General features: G+C 38.9%; 2 protein-coding genes across 3 annotated transcripts in view; one reads left to right on the top strand and one right to left on the bottom strand.

Moving 5' to 3' along the window:
- LOC5578530 (intron-binding protein aquarius) overlaps positions 1 to 22,983 on the bottom strand; it is a 303,684-nt gene that overhangs the window by 128,767 nt on the left and 151,934 nt on the right. The gene's annotated exons all lie outside the window — the stretch shown is intronic.
- The window catches only part of LOC23687580 (probable G-protein coupled receptor Mth-like 1), a 108,944-nt gene that overhangs the window by 74,180 nt on the left and 11,781 nt on the right, over positions 1 to 22,983 (top strand). For both annotated transcript variants that reach the window (XM_021837323.1, XM_021837324.1), the window contains exons 2-3: positions 8,319 to 8,980; positions 9,050 to 9,351. In XM_021837323.1, the coding sequence (XP_021693015.1) occupies positions 8,658 to 8,980; positions 9,050 to 9,351 (625 nt within the window). In that variant the 5' untranslated portion in view covers positions 8,319 to 8,657. The remainder of the gene's footprint in view (positions 1 to 8,318; positions 8,981 to 9,049; positions 9,352 to 22,983) is intronic.

Here is a 22,983-nt window from a genome sequence, read left to right on the forward strand (position 1 = left end):
GTTCATGTAAGTACAGTTTAAGGTTTAAACTGAACAAGGGCACGGGAATATCATCTCATTTGGATTAAACACTGTTCAACAATGAGAATAAAATAAAATCGTTTATAAAATCTATTCATCACACCAATTTGCATTACAGAGAAGTGTTACTAACGTGCTCCTATATTTCTGTTGCTATACATTGCAAGCTTTCCTTTGACGCATTACAGGATTCAAAGGTCATCTCGATGTTATAATTTTTTTTTTCAAAATAGTTTTCCTTAGGGTACCAAATACTGGTGCATTCATCCTATATTATTGGAACTTTGTGAGAGCTTAACAAGTTTTGTAAGGTTATTTGGGTTATCAAGATTTCCAAGGTGTAGATCATTAGGTATCTTGCTCTGTCATATGATATATGGAATAACAAGTGACAATTTCGGCAAAAAAGCTCTCATTAACTGTTTGAATAACTATGGTAGTAATGTTAAAGCACTAAGTTCAGAAGTTGATTCTGAATGTAATGCCGAGAAGAAAAGTAAGATCATCAAAATAGTCTTGGGGTACAGAACCAAAGATCAACCGTAGGAATTATGAATTTAACTTTATCATGTAAAACAATCACTCAAACACTACTTTACTCTAAGTTAGAAGACTATGCAGCAGAGAAGTGCATCGGTTGTAATTACAAGACTCATTACGCTCTCCAAATTGCACAATGCTGCACATGAACAGCACAAATACCTATCAATACTATCGCTTAAAGTTTGTTCCTTTGATAATGATACCCCGACCGCATACCGGATTGAGCGGTTTACTCCAGCCAAACCCAATGCAATGGTGAAAGCCGGCTCCTAAACAATAATATTGCAATTCATGCATTTTCCTGATACAAGAAGACCAGGGCCACTAGACTTCCTAAACTGCACGCTGAGACCCAACATCGTGGTAGCATGTGCCGAAGAAAGTCTTGCAAGGGACAACGGTACAAAAGTGGACAGCAACTTATATTTATATTTATATGCTTCTATACCAGAGAGACTGTAAAAACTTTTGGGTGAATAACAATTTCTATGGTCAGTTTGACAAATTTAAACTATATGAAAGTAAAAAGAAAACAACATTCAGGGATATTCAATCAGTTCAAAGTACCATGTCCAATATATCTGTATTTAGCTATAAAAATATTTTTTTATTGTAATTCGTTCAATTAGAAATAAAATGTTCATCATGAATTGAAAAAAAACTAAAGATTTGATTTTAGGTAGAGCTACAATAGATTTTTGACTGACAGAAAACAAATGAAATTAATTAATTTTTGAAGTTTGTAAGTTTGATTGTGTATAATATGGGCAAATGATCCACTTATCCCGCTGGTACACTTCCCCTACTGTATCTTACCATAGAATAGTAAGAAGAATCGAAGATTCTGTCCTAGTTGGGACGTAACTTCAGAGAAACAGCCAAATTGTTATGTTTTTAAATGACACGAAAGGCCTACATTAACATTTTCGTATGTTCCAAAGATCAAATTTTGTATCACCAGTAATTTTAGAATTGCTAAATCTAATGCTTTTTTGAAAATATTCCAGCATGTCACAAATTTGAGCTATAGCTAGCCAAAGATGTATAGAACACAAATTTTGTTGATTTTGAGTAAAAAAATTTAAAACCCATTTTTTTGGTGATTATATCTACTGAACATGCACAATAAGGACCTAAACTTTCATATGAGGCATGATTTGGTAAAAATACACGATTAAATAGATTTTTTTAGCATGCTAACAGTCTCCATACAGAACTTGTCTGTTTTTTATATGGATAATTACAATACTTTTCACAAAAAACAACAACAATTTCGTTCGAAATACCTTCAAGAATTCCACTCAGATTTTTATAGTGGATGTCTATTCGTTTACCGAAATGAAATTCCCTGATATTTCCAGGTTCACAGCATAATTCCAGGTCCAACAAATACTCTAATTTTATAAGGCTACAACAAAATAATGACGAATTTGATTCAATAGAAATTTATATACTTTTAGACATTTTTTAAAGCATGCTGCAGCTATTCCAAAATGAAGGCGCTAACAATACCAAAGTTTAAGTTCAATTCAAATAAATTTTATTTGCCAATGATGCAGTCTTTTATTCCGTTTGTATGATCTTTGTTCATCTTCGTGAACTGAACGGGACTTTCAAGTGCATCAGTATGCTTCTTCTTAAAAATTTATTTAGTACTGCGTTCTCGTGCAAAAACAAATTTTTCATTTCCATGTATCATTTAGATATCACGGGGCGCAAAAGAAAAAAAAATGTATTTGGATTTGTGACAATATGTTAATATAAAAACAAAGTTTCCCTTTTTTCAAGTAGTCATACAGTTCTTACCTGCAAAAAGCCAAATTCTTTAAAATATCTCAATTTGATTGAATCGTGTTAATGGTTGTTACAAAAGTCATCTGCTATATATTTGATAGAATTGCAGCTAACTTTCTTAAAATCGTCTACTCCGTGATTGACTAAGACAATTGAAATTTCTCAGAGAACCACTGAACGGGGCTTGGGATTAGCTTACCATTCTCAATGTGCCCAAATCGAGAGCTCAGAATATAATAAAGTCAATAACGGCGCCGGCCATGTCCTTGTAGCTCAATTATATCAAGATTTGTTACAAATAACAAATTTTGTTTCATTTTTTGTTAGAAGCACATTGAGTTGATGGAGAAAATTATAACATTATTTAAACAAAATCAGTTCTAATAACAAAGTCTGTTAAAAAATTGTTTCAATTCAAAAAATAATTATAACACAATTTGTTATAAAAATGTGAGATCAATTGCTTATAACAAAATAAGTTATAATTCTGTTATGGAAAATAACAAAATAAGTTATATTTTTGTTTGATTTGAAACACAATGAGTTACAGTTTTGTTTAAATTATAACATATTTTGTTTCAATTTTGTTTAGTGTGGAGGAAATTGTGTTATAGTATTAGTTATTTTAACTACTAACCAGCCAAAATTATAACATGTTATGTTATAAAAAACGCGCCAACTGAGTAACAAAATCTGTTACAACTCTGTTGTAATCCACTTGCCGGGATGTCTTCATAAAAAAAATAATCAGTCGCAGCTGCCAGAGGAAGCTTCGTTCAACTCAGCGTAAGCGATTCGAATCTTGCTTTTCCTGATTTCACGAAGGTATTCCTCAGCTTATCTTTGGATAAAACTGTAAAATTCACTACACTTTTGAATAAAGCACAGGCATTATTGTGAGTTAAATATTAGTCCAAGCATAGCATAGCATAGCATAGACTATTGTGAGTTAAATATTAGTCCAAAGGCAAATACTAATAGGGTTCGGCTATTTTTTTTCTCAAAAACTCGTGTGCTGTTCTGAATTCAAATCACATAAAAAGGGAAACCTCAAATTTTGTTATAATTTTCAGTTGAAAAGTTCACACATTTTGAAAATTTTCAAAAATATTTTTGTTATAAAATTTTTGGATAATGCATTTTGAAGGTTTAACAAATGAGAAAACCGGTTTCAGCCTAAGTATTAGTATTAGTAAGTAAAAACTACTAAATATGCATCAATAGCATGTGAAAAGATTTGAATTCGTTTAAGTAATCAAGAAGGCATGGTGAAACAAGAATGATTTTTTAGTGAAAGAAACAAAAATTGGGCAGGACTAAGACTATTTCTTATTTTAGACAAGTTTGATATTATATAAGCTTTTCTTAAATTTTATTTTGAAAGGAATGATGCAAAGAGCTTCAAAATTGGTTAGAAAATAACAAAGCTATGAAGACTTCACTGGAGGTCATATTCCATAACTTGAGGTTTCCCTTTTTATGTGATTTAAATTCAGAAGAGCACACGAATTCTTAGTTCAGGAAACTTTCGAAAATACGTGCTATCTGCGTAACAAACTCTGTAACAATGCTGTTGTAATCAACTGGTAGGGATAACTACAGAGGTTGCTCCTAAGATTTCTTTGGGAAGTTATCCAATAATTCTAAGGGATTACTTAAGAAAGATTTAAAAAAATCAAGTTTTCTTCCAGGAGGTTTTCATGTGTTCCTCCTAGGAAATGTGAATTAAATTTTTCCAGAAAGCTGAGAAATATATCTACGTATTCCTAAAGCAAATTTTAGGATAACTTCTTTTAAAGCTTGTGTAAGTTCTTAAGTCACCCTAAATGAATAAGGATTTCTAGAAAAACTGACTCTTGAGGAAATTTTTCAATCTTAGAAATAAGATAATGAAAAAAAACAGAAAAAAATCAATTGAATCTCTGGATTATATCCCGCACGGTTTTGTGAAGAAACTCCTGGAAAACTTAGGACGAAATTCCTAAAAAAATGTGTAGGAATAATCGGAGGATTTCTTGAAATGAACTTTTGAATATTCCATGGGGATTTTTCGAGTATTTCATTGAAAAACGTTTGAAAGAACTCCAGTAATCCTTGGATGAAATGCTGGAGAAATTTCTAGAAACAAATCTAGGAAAACTCAACAATAAAACACAGGTTTAATAAAAGGAATTATTTAAAATGTTCTTAATAGCTTCACTCGAAGAACACCTCGAGGAATTTTTGGAGCAATTCTTGCATAATCTGTGATCTTGCCCTAAAAGCCATTGGTAATCGAGTGTGTAGCTTGTTATAAACGAGCAAACGAATGGGTTTACACGTTGTTCAACGATGCTACATTGAAGAGAAGATCCTCTTCTATCTCCCAGTGGTGATAGTTTTCATCCTGGGGCATTCATTTGCTTAGAAACAAACTCACGGTAGCTTTTAGGGTGAGATCACAAGTTATGCGAAAATTTTAAGGAATAATTTAGTAGATATGGCAATTTTTTTGGGTTCTTTGAACGAATTTTACCAAAAACTTTGGAATTAACCTTTGTGGGTTTTCATGAAAGAAATGCTGTGGAAATTTCGGAAGATCTCTTAGAATAACGATTGGAGAATTAGGTTGAAAAGTTAGTGAAAATATCGGGAGGAAGTCCTAGGATAGCTATTGAATTTTTTTTCAATGAGATCCCTGAGAAAATTACTAGAGGTAGTAACGTTGAAGTGCTTTAGGATTTCCTGATTTGAATTCGGTAGAGGAATTTCTGGAGAGAACCCTGTATTAGTTCCTGATAGTATTTTAGATGAAATCCATGGAGATTCCTAAAGCTATTCTTGAGAAATATGAGAAGAAATTTGGCATCATAATTATTTGCAAGCAATATAAGGATAAAAGAGACTTTAGAGACCCTTTTGATTAAAATAGAGACTTGAGAGACCTTTAATCGAAGATAGAGACTTGCATAAAAATAAAGACCAATTCTCTAAAAAGAAACCTGCTACCGGCTATAGAGAAATTGAAAATGTCAATAATGTTTGTTAAGTCGATAAAATCTCATTCTCATATGGATCCTAACTGAACAGCTCAAACAGCGGTTGGATAGCGGCGCAGCCGAATTTTTTCGGTTGATGAGAATTTTCTAACAAATAATGGTTTTCTGGATTTTGACGCAAAAATCCTTTGTCGAGGACATATTCTACTATGAATTACTGTCTCAAAATAATTTCCCTGATTGTGATCGAAATTCCCTGAGAATGCCAGGTTGATTAAAATTCCCTGATAGTTCCAGGTTTTCCAGATAGTAGACACCCTGAGAGGATACCCCATAACTTACTCCACAGAATACACCACCACAGAAATTATTTAGCATCTCCAAAAAATTCTTTTTCATTCAGTTATACATCCATCGATTTCCTACATTTAAACTCATTCAGCAACATTTTGCTGAAAACCAAATTGCTGAAAATCGGTGAAAAATTGCAGAAATTCGACAAATTAATGCTGAAAAATTCTAAAAGGCAAAACTCAGCAAAGTTTTGCTGAATTTGCTGTAAAAATGGTGTGTAATATTTTGTCCAATATTTTCGTTCAGGACATCTAAAAGAATTCCAGCAGTAATTTCTTTAGACTTGCCACCACTGACATATTAAAATTCACCCCAAATTGCCGTTCTGTTTTGTTTCTAAATTTCAACCAGGACTTTCTCTAACGACACCTTTGAAAAAATACTCCAGAAATTTCTCATAAGATTATACCGTTTTGTCTCAAATTCCGAACAGCCTCATATTCCGAACACTCGGTTTTTGTATGGCGATTTGGTTGAAATGTTTCGCTGAAATATGTCATCAAATCACCAGGAAATGGCAGTCAATTGCAATTTAATTTTAACGTCTACTAATCTATTTTATACCTCGGGAGTAGTGATGATTCTCTAGTTCGAAACCAGTAGGACTAGCTCAGATGAATTTATTTGCCAAATTATTCATTTGAATATAATTTATTCGTGCTGTTCGGAATTTGAATCAAGGTGTTCGGAATATGAGTCAGATTGAACACAGTGTTCGGTATTTGAATCAAAATGTTGTTCCACACTAAACAAATTTAAATAAACAATTTCTTCAACAAACCTAACAGCTAACAGTTAGACTTTGTTAAAGAATTAAAATATTCACAAATATCACCTTATTAATGCCTATCAGATGCATTTGAAGTCACGGCTGGTCTTAAGTGTTCGGAATATGAGTCAAAACGGTAACAACTTAAAAGGTTATTTGAGAAATTTTCCATGCAAGTCATCAAAGAATGTAGCCGGGACTGTTTCTTTTATGTCTCCAGATAATTGTCAAAGACATTTTTGGAAATCGGGAATTATTTGAGAAATGTTTGGAAGAGCTAAGTGAAAAAATGCTAGAGCAATCTATGGATGAAATGCTGGAGCAATTCATAGATTTTTTTAGAGGAACTTCATGAGGAATACCCAATTGAATTTATTCAGAAATTCCTGAAAGAGTTGGTAATTGATTTCCTGGAATAACCCTGAATTTTGAACAAGTTTTGAAAAAAAAAACCGATCAAAACAAGTGTGTGCCAGCGATAAAACCACTTAATGTCGAAAACGTATACTGAACATAAACACACATTTGTTCCATGTGAAAAGGAACATTGGACTAACATACGTTTATAATCAGTATATCAGTTTATGAAAAAAGACATGAATAAATTTTTGATAGGCGTCGAATTAGAACGTCCAGAACTTCAGAAAACATCTTAGTCCTCTTGAAATTAAGAAATAATGATATTAAAAAAAGAGTAAATTTAACATATTCTAAAATTGTTGACTTGTTTATCATTTTTTCATAGTTCATGACAAATAATGAATTGATAGTTATTACGGGATTTAATATAAGACAAGCGATTTGAAAAACATATTGGCCTCAGGAGACAAAAGTCGAAGCAGTTTGGAAACCTCTGTGCAACAGTAACAACATGGTTAAATCTATGGAGTAAATACTGCAATAGCCCGTACAAACATTTTCTTAGATTTCATGAATCTAATTCTGAAGAAATTCTTTCAAGCTCGTTCTGATAAAATGCTGAAAACTTTTAGGAGGAATTAACGGAGAAATCTTTAAAAGTATTTCTGGAGAGTTCGATGGAGAAGTTCCTTACAGTATTCCAGAAGAAACTTCTAGAGAAATTACAAGAAGAATTCTTGAAAATTTTCAATAATTATGTGAGAGTGGGGCCCAGATAGCCGTAGCGGTAAACGCGCAGCTATTCAGCAAGACCAAACTGAGGGTCGTGGGTTCGAATCCCACCAGTCGAGGATATTTTCGGATTGGAAATTTTCTCGACTTCCCAGGGCATAGAGTATCTTCGTACCTGCCACACGATATACACATGCAAAAATGGTCATTGGCATAGGAAGCTCTCAGTTAATAAATGTGGAAGTGCTCATAAGAACACTAAGCTGAGAAGCAGGCTCTGTCCCAGTGGGGACGTAAAGCCAGCAAGAAGAAGAAGAAGAAGTGAGAGTTTTCAAAAGCTTGTTCAAAGCCTTCAGAATTTGGTCCCAGATTAACAGCAAGGTGTACAAGAAAATATAGAATATAGAGACTTGCTACCAGCCCTTGAAAACGGAAATGGATTTAGGTATCCTAGTTTAATTCTCGATGCTCGGGGTTGTACTTTGTTTGTGATGGACAAAATCAGTTTTCTGATTATTGATTGATGAACCTTTGAAAACTAACACATCAAAGACATCCGTCCAGAGAAACATTTGCTCAAAAGGTGCAGCACAAAACATAACACAAACCTTATTTGCATTGAGGAAGCACAAGTCCCCATAGCTGAGCTGATCCATTATTCAGCACTTTCCCCTATCGTCCGTCTCAGCCCACACCTTATGCTCCACCCGTCACTAGTGGCCAAACTAATGAATTAATAATGCACCGTACTATCCTCTTTCTTCCAGGTGGCGCTGGCTGTCTGTGTGCACCAGGTGAAACGATACTGCACGGCTAATGAACTCCACATTCTGCTTCTGCCGCCACTACTGCTGGGCTTCTTCGATACGCAACCATTAACAGCCGGCTAGTAGTAAACTACTTACCTTCATACAACAGCAACGAATGCTTCGTGTCTCGGAAGCATGGCGCGGTGAAAGGTGCGAACAGTTATTTTTAGTGTTTTAGCTAGGCATTTCGAAAACGGTTTGTTTTACGGCGAGGGTGGAGTAACGATTGTGCCAAAATCTTAGAAGTATCCATGAGTAGAGAAGCCTTTTAGTGTGTAGTTCTGTAGAAGCATAGACATGACGTACAAGTTTTCCGAAACGATACGGCTGCTGGCCGTGACTGGTTGCGTTCTAGTAGCCGGCTCTCTAGCGACAACAGTTCAACAGTCCTCAAATGGGGACCCAACGGCTCTCACCGTTCAAGCCCAATCCTGCTGCCGGGATACCGACGTATTGTCCACTGTCCACCGAGAATGCTTCAACCACTCGGGTAACAGTTCTTACCCGCTGCAGCTGAACTGCAGCCAGTACTACATCATCTACCAGGAGGTGGAAACGGAGGTGCATGTCGACGCCAAGGGAAAACTGGTGGAAAATGACTACGAAGTCGACTGGGAAAGGTGAGTTTGACACGTGCTGGTAGAGGAATGTTTGTTCTTGTTATTAAACCATGTGCTGTCGTTTCGCAGATACTGTTCGGGAACTCTGGTCGAAGCCACCGAAAATCAGCCTGTGTTTCTCGTGTGCTTCAGCCCGGAAGATCAGCAACCGAACGTGTCGTTGTTCTTCAGCAAAGGCATCATGATGCTGATTTCGGTGTTCTTCCTGGCGGCCACCCTGTACATCTACTTTATAATTCCGGACCTCCGGGAGACGCAGGATAAGGTCACTTCGATAGCGGTGGCCTGTCTGATGGTGTTTATGATACTGCTTAGCATGGTGCAGCTTCAGGCTTCGCTTACCTTCCATCCGGTTCTGTGCATGACGATGGGTAAGTACATAGGGTGTTCCAGAAAATAAATGTGTGAAAAAGTTATCTTGCTCACCCCTTAACCTTTCGGCCGTCACAAGAGTATTTGTAGCGCGAATAGTCTCGCGTTGTACTTTGTACAACACCCTTGGTTTTTCAAGTTTAAAATCTTGCATTTTACATGTATCTGTAAAATCTGTTTTGCTATAAAATCTGTATCGATTTATAGCAAAACGGCTATACAAAGCCACTAGTGCGACTTTAAGGGACTGTCTAATAAATAAGGGTCCATAGCCCTACTTTTTAACACTTTTTTTGCCACACCCTAGTAATACACGTGCATTTGTGGGGGTGCATCTAGCGTGCAGCAAACGTGCCATTTTCCCATTTACCTGTCGTCATCGTTTGGGGTTTAAGCGTTGCAGCAGGTGTAACTTATTGCATCGATGATATGCACATTCCTTGGATAAAACGGTTATGACGACGTCGATGGTGCTAAAATGCCGGTGGCTAGCAGTTCCGCTTTGGCTAGCTATTGTGCTTTGTCAAGTCAGGTAAAAGTTCTCGAGATGCGAGGCTTACGCTTCGTGAGATGCTTTGTGGCCGGGGGAAAAAAAGTGTGTATTCTCTCGGAAGTTAAGCTCGGTGAAAGTTTTGCACCAGTAGTTGTTTTCCGAGTGACTGATTGTGAAGAGGTTCACTATCTTTTGCAAGCTGGTTTGAAGTTTCACTCTGGGGTGGATTTCTTTTGAAATGGCGATGCGCTCTTTCTTAGCTTTTGGGCACTGCGAGCATCTCACAGTTGTTTAAAATAAGGATTTCTTTGCCTCTTTTTTGGCGTTACTTCCCTATAGGGACAGAGCCTGCCTCTCAGCCCTCCTCCCACAAATATAAACTAAAAGCTTTTTTCGAAAATTGAGCATATTATGTGACAAACACAAAGATGATTTACGGAAAACCGAGACAATTTTTTAATATCGTCATGTGCCAGGATTTGAACTCACTACCCTCATTATGTAGGTCCTTCGTTGTCTACTTATGCATTGAGGATTGAACTAGGAAAATTCAAAGATTTATAGATTTGATAAAAGTTCAAGTATTCATAAAATACTAAGCAAACTGTATTCAGATGATTCCAAAGAAGAAAAACGTAAAGGGGATATTGGGTGAGTTTCCATAAAAGTTACAATACGATCTTGGACCTTGTAAGAAGCATAAATGATGTTGCATGACTCAACAAATTTATCAACATCATATGCTGAACCTATCAAGCACTTTTTTAAAACCTACACCACAAGGCTTGCGTCTGTCTCTACCTGCTGTCAGGTACTTCATATTAGTAGATAAATTGGACAATTTCGCTACCATCGCATAGCTGTCATCAGGAAACTGATCTGAGTTATCTTTGAGAATTTCATTAGGATTTTTTTTAAATTGTCATTGATGACCGCTTGATGACCGCTACTCTGTTTTCCGTCAGGATCGATCGCCTTCTAACAGCGATAAGAGTTCTGGCGGGGGTGTACTGCTTGCTGTCCGTTCGAAATTTAAATCACGTAGGCTTGTTCATCCCAATATCGCGTCTGTCGAGCAACTTTGGGTCGCAGTTACCACTACTGATGCAACACTCTATTTGTGCGTTATATACTTCCCACCAGACCGAGTAAACGATAACCTGTTAATCGAGAATCATATTGATTCGCTTAACTGGATTGTTTCACAATTGGGACCAAGGGACAATATAATCGTTTTAGGCGATTTCAACTTGAGCGCAATTTCGTGGCAGCAGGACTCCAATGGTTCCTTTTTCCCGACAACCTCTCGGTCGTCCATTGGCTCGGCCTCTCGGGCCCTGCTTGATTCATACAGCACTGCTGGACTTAAGCAGAAAGTCGGAGTCGTAAACGAAAATAACCGCATGCTTGACCTGTGCTTTGTTAGCGAGGAACTTCAAAATGACTGCAAAATCATGCAAGCTCCATCACCGCTCATCAAAACCTGCAAACACCATCCAGCGTTACTAATGGAAATTGCAGTCAATCCACAATTATGTTTCCGCAACACTCTGGAAGACGTTCGATACGATTTCGGCAAAGCTGACTTCAATGGCATGAACGACTTTCTCACAAGCTTGGACTGGGATGACATTCTCCATAATAGCGATGCCAATCTCGCTGCTTCGACGTTGTCCGGTATCTTGTTGTATGCCATCGGCCAATTTGTCCCTATCAAGCCTAGTTTCAAGCCTCCGAAACCGATATGGTCAAATCCTGAACTTAAGCAACTAAAAAGGGCCAAACAGGCAGCTCTCCGGCGTCACAGCAAATATCGTACGGACTCTACAAGAGAAATGTACGTTCAAGCTAACACCGAATATAAACGGCTCAACGATCATCTGTATAATGCCCATCAGGACAATCTGCAAAGACGGCTCAAGCATAATCCCAAAAGTTTCTGGAATTATGTCAATGATCAACGGAAGGAATCCGGTTTGCCATCAACGATGTCCAACGGAACTTTTGAAGCAGATTCTACCGCGGGTATTGCCGATTTGTTCCGAACTCAATTTAGTAGCGTTTTTACAGACGAACTAGTTGACCCATGTGTAGTAGACGAAGCAACCAGGATTGTACCTCAACTTCCGATTTCCGTTCAGCGGTTCTACGTCACCGATGGAATGGTAAAATCAGCAGGAAAGAAATTGAAATCATCCACCGGAAGTGGGCCGGATGGAATCCCATCGCTTGTTTTAAAACGCTGCGTGGATTCACTAGCCTCACCTATAGCATCGATATTTAACTTATCGTTATCTACTGGTATTTTTCCGAACTGCTGGAAAGAATCATACGTCTTTCCAGTTTTTAAGAAAGGATGCAAGCGATTGGTTTCAAATTATCGTGGCATAGCTGCACTCAGCGCCACCTCGAAACTGTTTGAGTTAATCGTATTGCGCGAGCTGGTTCACAGTTACGCGCATTATATTTCGCCACAACAGCATGGATTTATGGCCAAACGATCGACTACAACTAATTTGGCGTCATTCACCTCGTTCGTAATTCGGCAGATAGAAGATGGCCAACAGGTTGACGCTATATATACTGACCTTTCCGCTGCGTTTGACAAAATGAACCATCAAATCGCACTGGCAAAATTTGACAAGCTTGGAATGGATACTCAAATCCTTAGTTGGCTCCATTCTTATCTGGTCGATCGAAGCATGTCCGTCAAAATTGGAGACCATGTATCGCTACCATTTTCTGTTTGTTCCGGCGTTCCTCAAGGCAGCCATATCGGCCCATTTTTATTCTTGCTGTACATGAACGATGTTAATTTCGTGCTAAATTGCTTAAAACTCTCGTATGCCGATGACCTGAAGCTTTACTATACGATCAAGAAGGCCGAAGATGCCCTTTTCCTACAACAAGAACTGGAAGTTTTTGCTGAGTGGTGCCGCATTAATCGTATGGTACTCAATGTAACTAAATGCTCAGTAATCTCGTTCGGCCGCAAACATGCACTCCATCATTTTGGCTATAATTTGAATGGTGTGCAGCTACAGCGCGAAACAACAATCAAGGATTTGGGTATCCTGATTGATTCCAAATTAACATTTAAAGATCATGTCGCATATGTCGTTAGTAAAGCTTCGTCGCAACTGGGATTCTTGTTCCGATTTGCAAAAAAATTTAAAGACATATATTGCCTCAAAGCTCTTTACTGCTCCATTGTGCGACCCATTCTGGAGTATTCCTCTGCTGTCTGGTCGCCTTACTATCAGAACGAAATTCAACGGATCGAGGCTATCCAGCGCAAATTCATCCGCTTTGCGTTGCGTCATCTCAGATGGAACAATCCGCTCAACTTACCGAGCTACAGGAGCCGTTGCAAGCTGATAAATTTGGATTTACTGGAAGATAGACGCAATGTTGCAAAGTGCTGCTTTATTGGAGACCTCCTGCAAGGCAACATTGATTGTCCAACGCTGCTTAGTCTGGTGAATATCAACATACCCAGCCGCAACCTACGCTCGCACTCGTTTTTGACCATTTCTCCAGCCAGGACGAACTACGGATTGCATGAACCTATGCGTAGCATGTGCCGTGTTTTCAATCAATGTTACCGTGTCTTCGAGTTCAATATGTCCCGCGTAGCAAATAAGTGTAACTTCCGTAGAATTTTGTGTTAATTTTTTTTTTCTCCTGTTCGTAGTTTTATTATTTTACTTTTAATGTCGTGCTAAACTAGTCACTGGGGTAAATATTTTACCTGTTGGCATAAATAAATAAATAAATAAATAAATAAATAAATAAATAAATAAATAAATAAGCAGTTCTAAAGATATTTTTGAAGTTTTTCATTAGGGATAGTTCTATAAACGAGCTCATAATTTAATTTCTGATGATGTTTTTTTTTTCATTCAGAACTTGAAACAGAAAGTCGCCTCGAAGTTCCCTAAGGAATTGTATTAAAAGTTGCTGTTAAATTTTCGATCTTCTCTGGAAATGTTTTCAGGAATTTCTAAAACTTAAAAACAACGTTCTTGCTTATTTTACAATTTTAGAAATTCCTGGAGATGTCCAGGTCCATGGCTGCTAACCTCCAATTCCTCGATCACCCCACACTTCCAAGATCCTGCTCCACTTGGTCAAACCACCTAGCTCGTTGCGCTCCCCTTCGTCTTGTACCGGCCGGATTTGAGTTGAACGCCATTTTTGCGGAATTGTTGTCCAGCATTCTCACAACGTGTCCCGCCCATCGTACCCTTCCAGCTTTGGCGACTTTCGTGATACTGGGTTCACCGTAGAGTTGCGCAAGCTCGTGGTTCATTCTTGTCCTCCATACGCCGTTCTCACATACTCCGCCGAAGATCGTCCTAAGCACACGTCGTTCAAAAACTTCTAGCGCTTGCAGGTCCTCTTCGAGCATTGTCCACGTCTCATGCCCGTAGAGGACTACCGGTCTTATCAGCGTTTTGTACATGGTACACTTAGTACGGAAGTGAAGTTTACCTGACCGCAAGGTCTTGTGGAGTCCATAGTAAGCACGACTTCCGGCGATGATACGTCTTCGAATTTCTCTGCTGCAGTTGTTATCCGACGTTATCAATGATCCGCCACCTCGAACTCATCCCCGTCGATCGTCACGCGTCTGCCTATGCGAGCTCTATCGCGCTCGGTTCTTCCAGCCAGCAGATATTTCGTCTTCGACGTATTTACCTTCAATCCAACCCGATCTGCTTCACGTTTCAGCCTGGTATACTGTTCAGCAACCACCTGAAACGTTCTTCCGACAATGTCCACGTCGTCAGCGAAACAAATGAACTGGCTGGATTTATTAAAGATCGTGCCCCGCATGTTGAAGCCCGCCCGTTTCATAACACCTTCTAGCGCAATATTGAACAGGAGGCAGGAAAGACCATCGCCTTGTCGAAGTCCTTTGCGTGTTTCAAACGGGTCCGATAAAGCACCCGATATCTTCACACAGCACTGTACACTATCCATCGTAGCTTTGATCAGTCTAGTCAGTTTCCCGGAAAAACCGTTCTCGTCCATAATCTTCCATAGCTCTTCGCGGTCGATGGTATCATAGGCCGCTTTGAAATCGATGAATAGGTGGTGCGTAGGGACTTGATATTCGCGACACTTCTGGAGGATCTGCCGCAACATAAAGATTTGGTCTGTCGTGGATCGCCCGTCCACAAATCCGGCTTGATAACTTCCAACAAATCTGCTTGCCAGTGGCGATAGACGGCGGAAGATGATCTGGGAAAGCACTTTATAGGCTGCATTAAGAATGATGATCGCTCGATAGTTCTCACATTCTAACTTGTCACCCTTTTTGTATATTGGGTATATTATTCCCTCCTTCCACTCCTCCGGTAGCTCTTCTGTATCCCAGATCCTGGCTATCAATCGGTGCAGACAAGTGGCCAACCTGTCCGGGCCCATTTTAATAAGTTCCGCTCCAATACCATCCTTTCCAGCTGCTTTGTTGTTCTTGAGCTGTTTGATAGCATCCTTAACTTCACCTATTGTGGGAGTTGGCACGTCTCCCTCATCCGCCGTACTGATGAAGCCATTCCTCCTGCTGTCTTGATCTTCCTCCTCTGCGCCGTTTAGGTGTTCATCGTTTTGCTGCTTCCACCTTTCAATCACCTCACGTTCGTCCGTCAAGATACCTCCATCCTTATCCCGGCACATTTCGGCTCGCGGCACAAAGCCTTTGCGGGATGCATTTAGTTTCTTGTAGAACTTACGTGTTTCTTGAGAACGATACAACTGCTCCATCTCTTCGCACTCCAACTCTTCCAGGCGGCGCTTTTTATCCCGGAATAGATGGGTTTGCTGTCTTCGCTTCTGTTTGTATCGTTCCACGTTTTGACGGGTGCCTTGCTGCAGCATCATCGCCCGCGCTGCATTCTTCTCGTCCAAAATCGTCTGACACTCCTCGTCGAACCAACCGTTCCGTCGATTTGCTTCCACGAACCCAATGGCACCTTCCGCTGCGTTGTTTATGGTTGCTTTGAGACTACTCCAGCAGTCCACAAGAGGGGCTTCGGTGAGCTCTCCCTCTCCCGGCAACGCTGCCTCAAGGCTTTGCGCGTATTCAGTTGCGACTTCGGGTTGCTTGAGTCGCTCCAGATTGTACCGGGCGGGCGTCGGTACCGAATGTTGTTCACAACGGAGAGTCGTTGGCGCACTTTAACCGTCACAAGGTAGTGGTCCGAATCGATGTTTGCGCCGCGATAGGTTCTGACGTCGATAATGTCCGAGAAGTGCCTTCCATCAATCAAAACGTGGTCGATTTGTGATTAAGTCTGTTGGGGTGATCCCCAGGTGTACCGATACGGGAGGCTGTGCTGGAAGTAGGTACTACGTATGGCCATGTTTTTGGAGGCGGCGAAATCAATCAGTCTAAGGCCGTTTTCGTTCGTAAGCTGGTGAGCGCTGAACTTCCTGGAGATGCACGGGAAGCAGAAACTTTAAGAAGAAGAAAAATTTCACGATTCTCAAATACTTATACGATAAATAAATAAATAAAAGCATGAAAATAAAACTTCCAGCTGTTTAGAGGAATAACTATAAGTAAATCAAAACCGATACGATCTGTCGTGAAATTAAATTGTTTTCGTGGTTGAAGCATGTCGAAGTGGAGAACTTTATTTGAAATTCGGCATTAACTACTGTTATTCTTAACACAACTGTATGTGGCATTCCATACGAAGTAAGCTTTGGCGTAGTTACGATAACCTATGTAACATTTTATACCAAAAAAGTACGAACATGTTATCGACCAATTTGAATGGAATTTGATCATTTGACCATGATGAAATGTACAAATTCAGGATTCCCACTTGATTTAATGTCTTGATCGATTATGGTCTTGAGCAGTAAATTTCGGACATTTTCGATTCCAAATTCTTTTAAAATCAAGCTAAATGGTTGGTAGGAACGGTCTTAACGTTGTTGTTTGAACTCACTAGATTTTAATCGTACGATTTCCTATTTCCCGCCTTTATTTCAGAGAGAAAACAGAGAAGAAGCCTTTATTTCAGAGAGAAAACATCGCACAGCAATAACGTCCCGAAGCAATCATTTTGAAATTATTAATAAGCATGTTTGAGATAAATAGGTATTTAATTAATAATATACCGTAAATATATGGGCTTTAATTTTCTTGTTAGCCATAGAATGAATCTCCCATTAAAAAAGCATTTCAAAGCAAAACTAGTCCAAATTTTCCTTATAAAACTCCAAGCAACATTCGAGTTAGAAAAAATACTTAGGTTTCGTTCACAAATTTCATAACCTCAAATATGATCAATTTTGACATATTCTACAAATTTTGTATGAGCGGTAACATTCGAAGGACATTCACCCTCTTCAGCCTTGTCTATAAATCCGGACACCTGATGCAAACGATGTCTTTAAATCCGGACACTTTTGAATCTATATTCGGACGTCGATATTATAGTAGGGATAGTGTACTGCCCATAACTGCATATTTGTAACATTCGACAAAAATAGGCATTGAGTAAATGGAATACCAAGTGTGCATTTTATGGCAGTATGGGAGGAAACTAAAATTTCTAAAAATTACCAGGAACTCAAAAGTGCTTATTTGAGGCTGATATTTTGTACAACTCATATCGCATACTAGGTGAATTATCAGAAAATAATTCTGATAGAAATGTCATTGCTATCACTTTGCGAGGCTCATTTATAATCTCAATGTGACTGTTATGCGGTTGTAATTACCAATGTGACAAAACAACTTGGTATTTTTCTCGAGTTTTCTAGAACAATCTCACAGATTTTAGTAAGTTGATCGAAAGTATTTATCATGTGACTGTTTGCAGTTATGGGCGGTGTACCAGATATGGCTATAGTGGTTCTCTATTTGGCCATATGTGTTTTCTCGAAAACTTTCATATTTTGAATATTGTTGAATGTTTCAACATTAAGATATATGTGATATCAAACTACTTAAACACAAAATTATAAGATAATCAAATTATCATGTATGGCAAAGTAGGGAACAATTATGTTCATAACCAGTACATCTAACCTATGTAGCATGGGGACGGACCTGGTGTAGTGGTTAGAACACACGCCTCTCACGCCGAGGACCTGGGATCGAATCCCATGCCCGAGATAGTCACTAAAAATTTCAGTGACGTCTTCGATCGGAAGGGAAGTAAAGCCGATGGTCCCGAGATGAACTAGCCCAGGGCTAAAAATCTCGTTAATAAAGATAGAAAAAAAACCTATGTAGCATTAGTTGAATCTAAACAAAATCATATAAACATACAATAAAATATAAATGTTCAATAAACTTGATGTCCGCGTTTGCTCTACATTCTACAATGTCAAAAGAAATGGCACGTTTGTAATATAAGTGGTTTGATTACCTTAGCAGAAGTACATGTTGCTGGACCTGCAGTCGATATATCTCGAAAAATTATTATAAAAGTACAAAATTTATTTCACATTTAATTGAATTCTGATAACTCACTATGCTTCCCATAGTTATTTTCTAAGTTTCCTCTTATTTGTCTTTCTAGAAACTCACTTAAACTAGTTAAACATTTGTGGTTTAGACGATGTACGGATCAAAAAAAAAAAAAAAAAAACAATGGCTCATAATCCCGGACAGACTTTTTCCAACTTATTTCATAACAGTGGAGTCACTAAACATTCAAAATATCTCTTTTATAACTTTCTATAAAAAATATAGTTCACAAACTTTTTCTGCAATCAAACGATGTTCACGCGTTCATCGATCGTAAAACTTGAGTTGGAGTTGGAGCGCGAAGGAATGACGTCCAACAAACAAATTTTAATTTAAATTAATTATTTGACGATGGTTACTAGACCGAAAATAAATGTTAAATAAATCATTTATTGTTAATAGTAAAGAGAGTGAATGAGAACCAAACCTATTATCATTTAATTTTAACTCTAATTGATTAATAGCATCAAAGTGTCCGGATATTGATACCGTTCGGATTTTCATTCACCACGGTATCTGTTTCTAATCTCAAATTTAATGTAAATATTAGAATATCATACTTTTTGGGCAGTGCGTCGAGAAAACCCGAACAAGTGTCATTTTTTCCCTCTCGGGTTGCGCGTTCTTTTTGCCGATCAGTGCGTCGAAATGCCCTAGCAGGCGTAATTTTTCATTCTCTCTCGGATTGCGCGTTCTTCTGGCCGGACAGTGCGTCGAGAAAGCCCGAGCAAGCGTCAGTTTTTCTGTCTCTCGGGATGCGCTTTCTTTTTGGCGGGCAGTGTGTCGAGAAAGTCCTAGCCAGCGTCATTTTCCCTCTCTCTCGGGTTGTGCGTTTTTTTGTTGAGTAGTGCGTCGAGGAAGCCCTAGCAAGCGTCATTTTTTTCTCTCTCTTTCGGGTTGCACGTTCTTTTTGTCGTGCAGTGCGTCGAGAAAGCTCGAGCAAGCGTCAATTTTGTCACTCTCTCGGGATGCGCGTTTTTTTGCCGGTCAGTACGTTGAGAAAGCCTGAGCAAGCGTCATTTTCTCTCTCTCTCTCGGGTTGCGCGTACTTTTTGCCGGGTAGTGCATCGAAAAAGCAGTCCCAGTTTTTTCCCTCTAGGGATGCGCGTTCTTTTTGGCCGGGAGAAGTGGATGAACTTGTCATTCATTTTCCTGTCAAATTTCATACAAAATCTACTTTTTCTCTGCTATAAATTCACTCTAGGTGAACCACTACCAATGGCCTATGCGTCGAGAAAGCCCTAGCAAGCGTCAATTTTTTTACTTTTTCGGGCTGCGCGTTCTTTTTGCCGGTCAGTGCGTCGAGAAAGCTCGTGCAAGCGTCATTTTTTCTCTCTCTCGGGTTGCGCGTTCTATTTGCCGGGCAATGCGTCGAGAAAGCCCTAGGCAGCGTCATTTTTTTTCTCTCTCTCGGGTAGCGCGCTCATTTAGCCGGTCTGTGCGTCGAGAAAGCCCTAGCAAGCGCCATTTTATTTTTTCTCTGCGCCGAGAAAGCCCGAGCAAGCGTAATTTTTTTCTTTCTCTCGGGTTGCACGTTCCTTTTGCCGGGCAGTGCGTCGAGAAAGCCCGAACAAGCGTCATTTTTTCTCTCTCTCGGGTTGTGCGTTCTTTTTGCCGGGCAGTGCATCGAAAAAGCCTGAGGCAGTCCCAGTTTGGGTTGCGCGTTCTCTTTTGTTTTTGAGTTCTTTGATGGCCCGAGCAAACGAGTCGGTTTTGTGCCTTGTTGTTGTTTTCTTTCGTTTTTCGGTTTACTCGCGTTTTGCTGGATAGTGGCTTTGTGGAAGCCCAAGTATTTGTGTTTTTGTTTCATCAGAGCGATCTTTTGCATGAAAAAAAGTTTCCATCAAAGGCTTGTCTAAGAATCTAGGATTTTATAAAGATTCAACCTACCAAGGTTCTTGTTATGAATGTAATGTTTGGAATGATACTAATAAAGAAAAAAAAGTAACTAAATAGTAGTTTATTTTGCCATGCGTGCTAATACTATGCCATTATGGAGCTAACATGCCATTTATTAGCCGTATAATAGCCCTATAAGTCCAAAAAGGTGAATTAGCGGGCTAGTAGGTACTTGGGTACTCCAGTATCATCAAATCAGCTATGCTTATTTACATTGTATGTATGTTAAAACAATGTCATTCCAGAATGTAGGTCAATGGGTGGGACGCAAGTCTATCGCAAGTAGAAAGTTCAATAGAATTGCAAAGATGAAAATACTGACAGGCCTAAGGAAACTCGTACTGTTATGAAAGTTTATTGAAAAAACCTCAAAATTCAATGGTTTCGTCCGTTTAGTTATTCCAATGCACATTTAGATGAAGTAGCAAGGCAATAGAAAGATAGCACTAAAAATAAATTAGAGGAAAATTGGTGTTTCGATTGTGAGTTCTTAAAAAAGAGAAGCCGACAATTTACTAACAACAGTATAATCATGTAATTGCAATGTGATGCATTGAAGCAATGCTTAAAATAACGAAATAGAAGCCACTGACACTTGAAAAACAGAACCCCACATCTCTATATACAAAATAGCAAACCACACAGACCCCTTTTCGCATCCCAAAGAGGCAATTTCACGTGTCAAGTGTTCAATTGAGGCCAACGGGAGCGGCCTCTGGATCAATCAATCATCTCTCCTCTATTCGGTGCAAAAGCACTCCACACCTCGCGACGACATCAAAGTCGAACGTTATCGTCACCATCTCATGCCTAGCTAGTTTCTCGCATCAAATGTGAGAAAACAATCCACCAGTCAATGGCATCAGGAAAAAAAAAAGAAGGGGTGATAGCATTTCTCTCGATATCCGGGAAATTGATCCTGCAGCTAGTGTGAACAGAAAAAAAAGTGATATGACGTCATTTTAGATGCACATCAGTTACTTGGCAAATATGATGTACAATTACATATTTTAAACGGAAAAAAAAGTTGACGACTGCTGAAATTCGAGGGCTTGCAATCGATAGAAACGGTTTGCGAAGTTAACAAAAACGATGAAAAATTTTGACCAGGATTTGAACCCTGTGATCTATTGAGTGAGAGTCGCATCTTATACCGCTCGGTCATTTCACCACAGTGACGTCGACAGATATTATTTTATTTTTTGCTGTGAGGTTAGACAGCTGATATATGTTGAGGCCAGTGATTGCAGATCAAATTATAAATAGGACACATATGTTCTTAAAATCAGCTGAAATGCAGCTTTACAAATACGATGTAGATTTTGGCATAAACAAATTTAGCGAAATTTCAATCTTCTTCTCTTTCATTCAAATCTGCTATCACTGATCAAAACCAGTATCAGGCACGTTCCTCGTTTTCCGTGAGTCAATAAGAAAGTGTCGCGAGTTTCTCATCACTTCAACAAGTTTGTTCAAGTGAGTGGAAAAGGTCATGCTGGGTGGTACGGCATTATTGGAACATCTGATAATGTCACCACGTCGGTGGGACTGTGCATTATCATCAATGTCACCCCTCGAAATCGCCACCATTCGATAGGGAAAAGGGACGAAAAGGATCCCCACTCACTCGAGCCACTTCAATCACTGACTCACACTCTTGAATATTGTGCCACAAGAAATGTGTTATAATTACACAGTTTTGTGTTAGAGTTACACATCTTTTTTATTGCTACCTCTATCTCTCGCCCAAAGTTTTTTCACTTATTTTTGTGTTCTAGTGGATCGGGAGCGGGCCATTTGGCATAACGGTCATTTGCAAGAACCAGAACAATATCCCTTCTTTCAAAAGATGCATGCTTTTTATGAAAAATTGTTATGCCATATCACCGTTATGTCAAATATTCTTTATGCCAAACGGCGTTATGCCAAATCACTTTAAGCCTATTGGCTTTATGCCAAATGACACAGACCCTAACGAATCAAAGTTTCAATTTTGCATCCTTGTTTGAAACTTTGGTCCCCCAGTGCATATAAATGAATAAAAAAAACTGTGGGCGTGTGAGAGAGGTGCAATTTCAAACAATATATGTGTAACAATATTTAGGAGTGCATCGGCTGACAGCGCGTCTGAAATGGACGAGGAAAGCCCCAAACGATAATTTATTGCCGGTGGGGTTAGACGCACACGCTCCAATCCACTAGGCGATGGACGGTACCAGCGAAATCGAATTTATTGGTCTCTAGATTCGTAACATTTGGTTTGAGCTATGGACACGCGCCTGAACGGCGAAACGAGTCTATTTCATGCGAACAGAAGTTGTATCAGGTAGGAAGTATCCACTTGAACCCCACTTGATTGATTCGAGTGCAGGAGTTCCCAATTTATGTTGAGAGCCAAACCAAATCTAAACTTCTAAAATCATAAGAATCGTAACATTTATTCAAAACCAAACCAACATAAACCTAGCATCAATTCAACTTCAATACAATTCGAACCCAATCTAAACCCGATCCAAATATAATCCAAATCCAATCCAAATCCAATCCAAATCCAATCCAAATCCAATCCAAATCCAAATCCAATCCAAATCCAATCCAAATCCAATCCAAATCCAATCCAAATCCAATCCAAATCCAATCCAAATCCAATCCCAAATCCAACCCAAACCCAATCCAAATGAAGTCAAAAATCCAATCTAAATCCAATCTAAATCCATCCAAATCCAATCCAAATCCAATCCA

Source organism: Aedes aegypti, chromosome 1, assembly GCF_002204515.2.
Source record: "Aedes aegypti strain LVP_AGWG chromosome 1, AaegL5.0 Primary Assembly, whole genome shotgun sequence".
Classification (NCBI taxonomy): domain Eukaryota; kingdom Metazoa; phylum Arthropoda; class Insecta; order Diptera; family Culicidae; genus Aedes; species Aedes aegypti.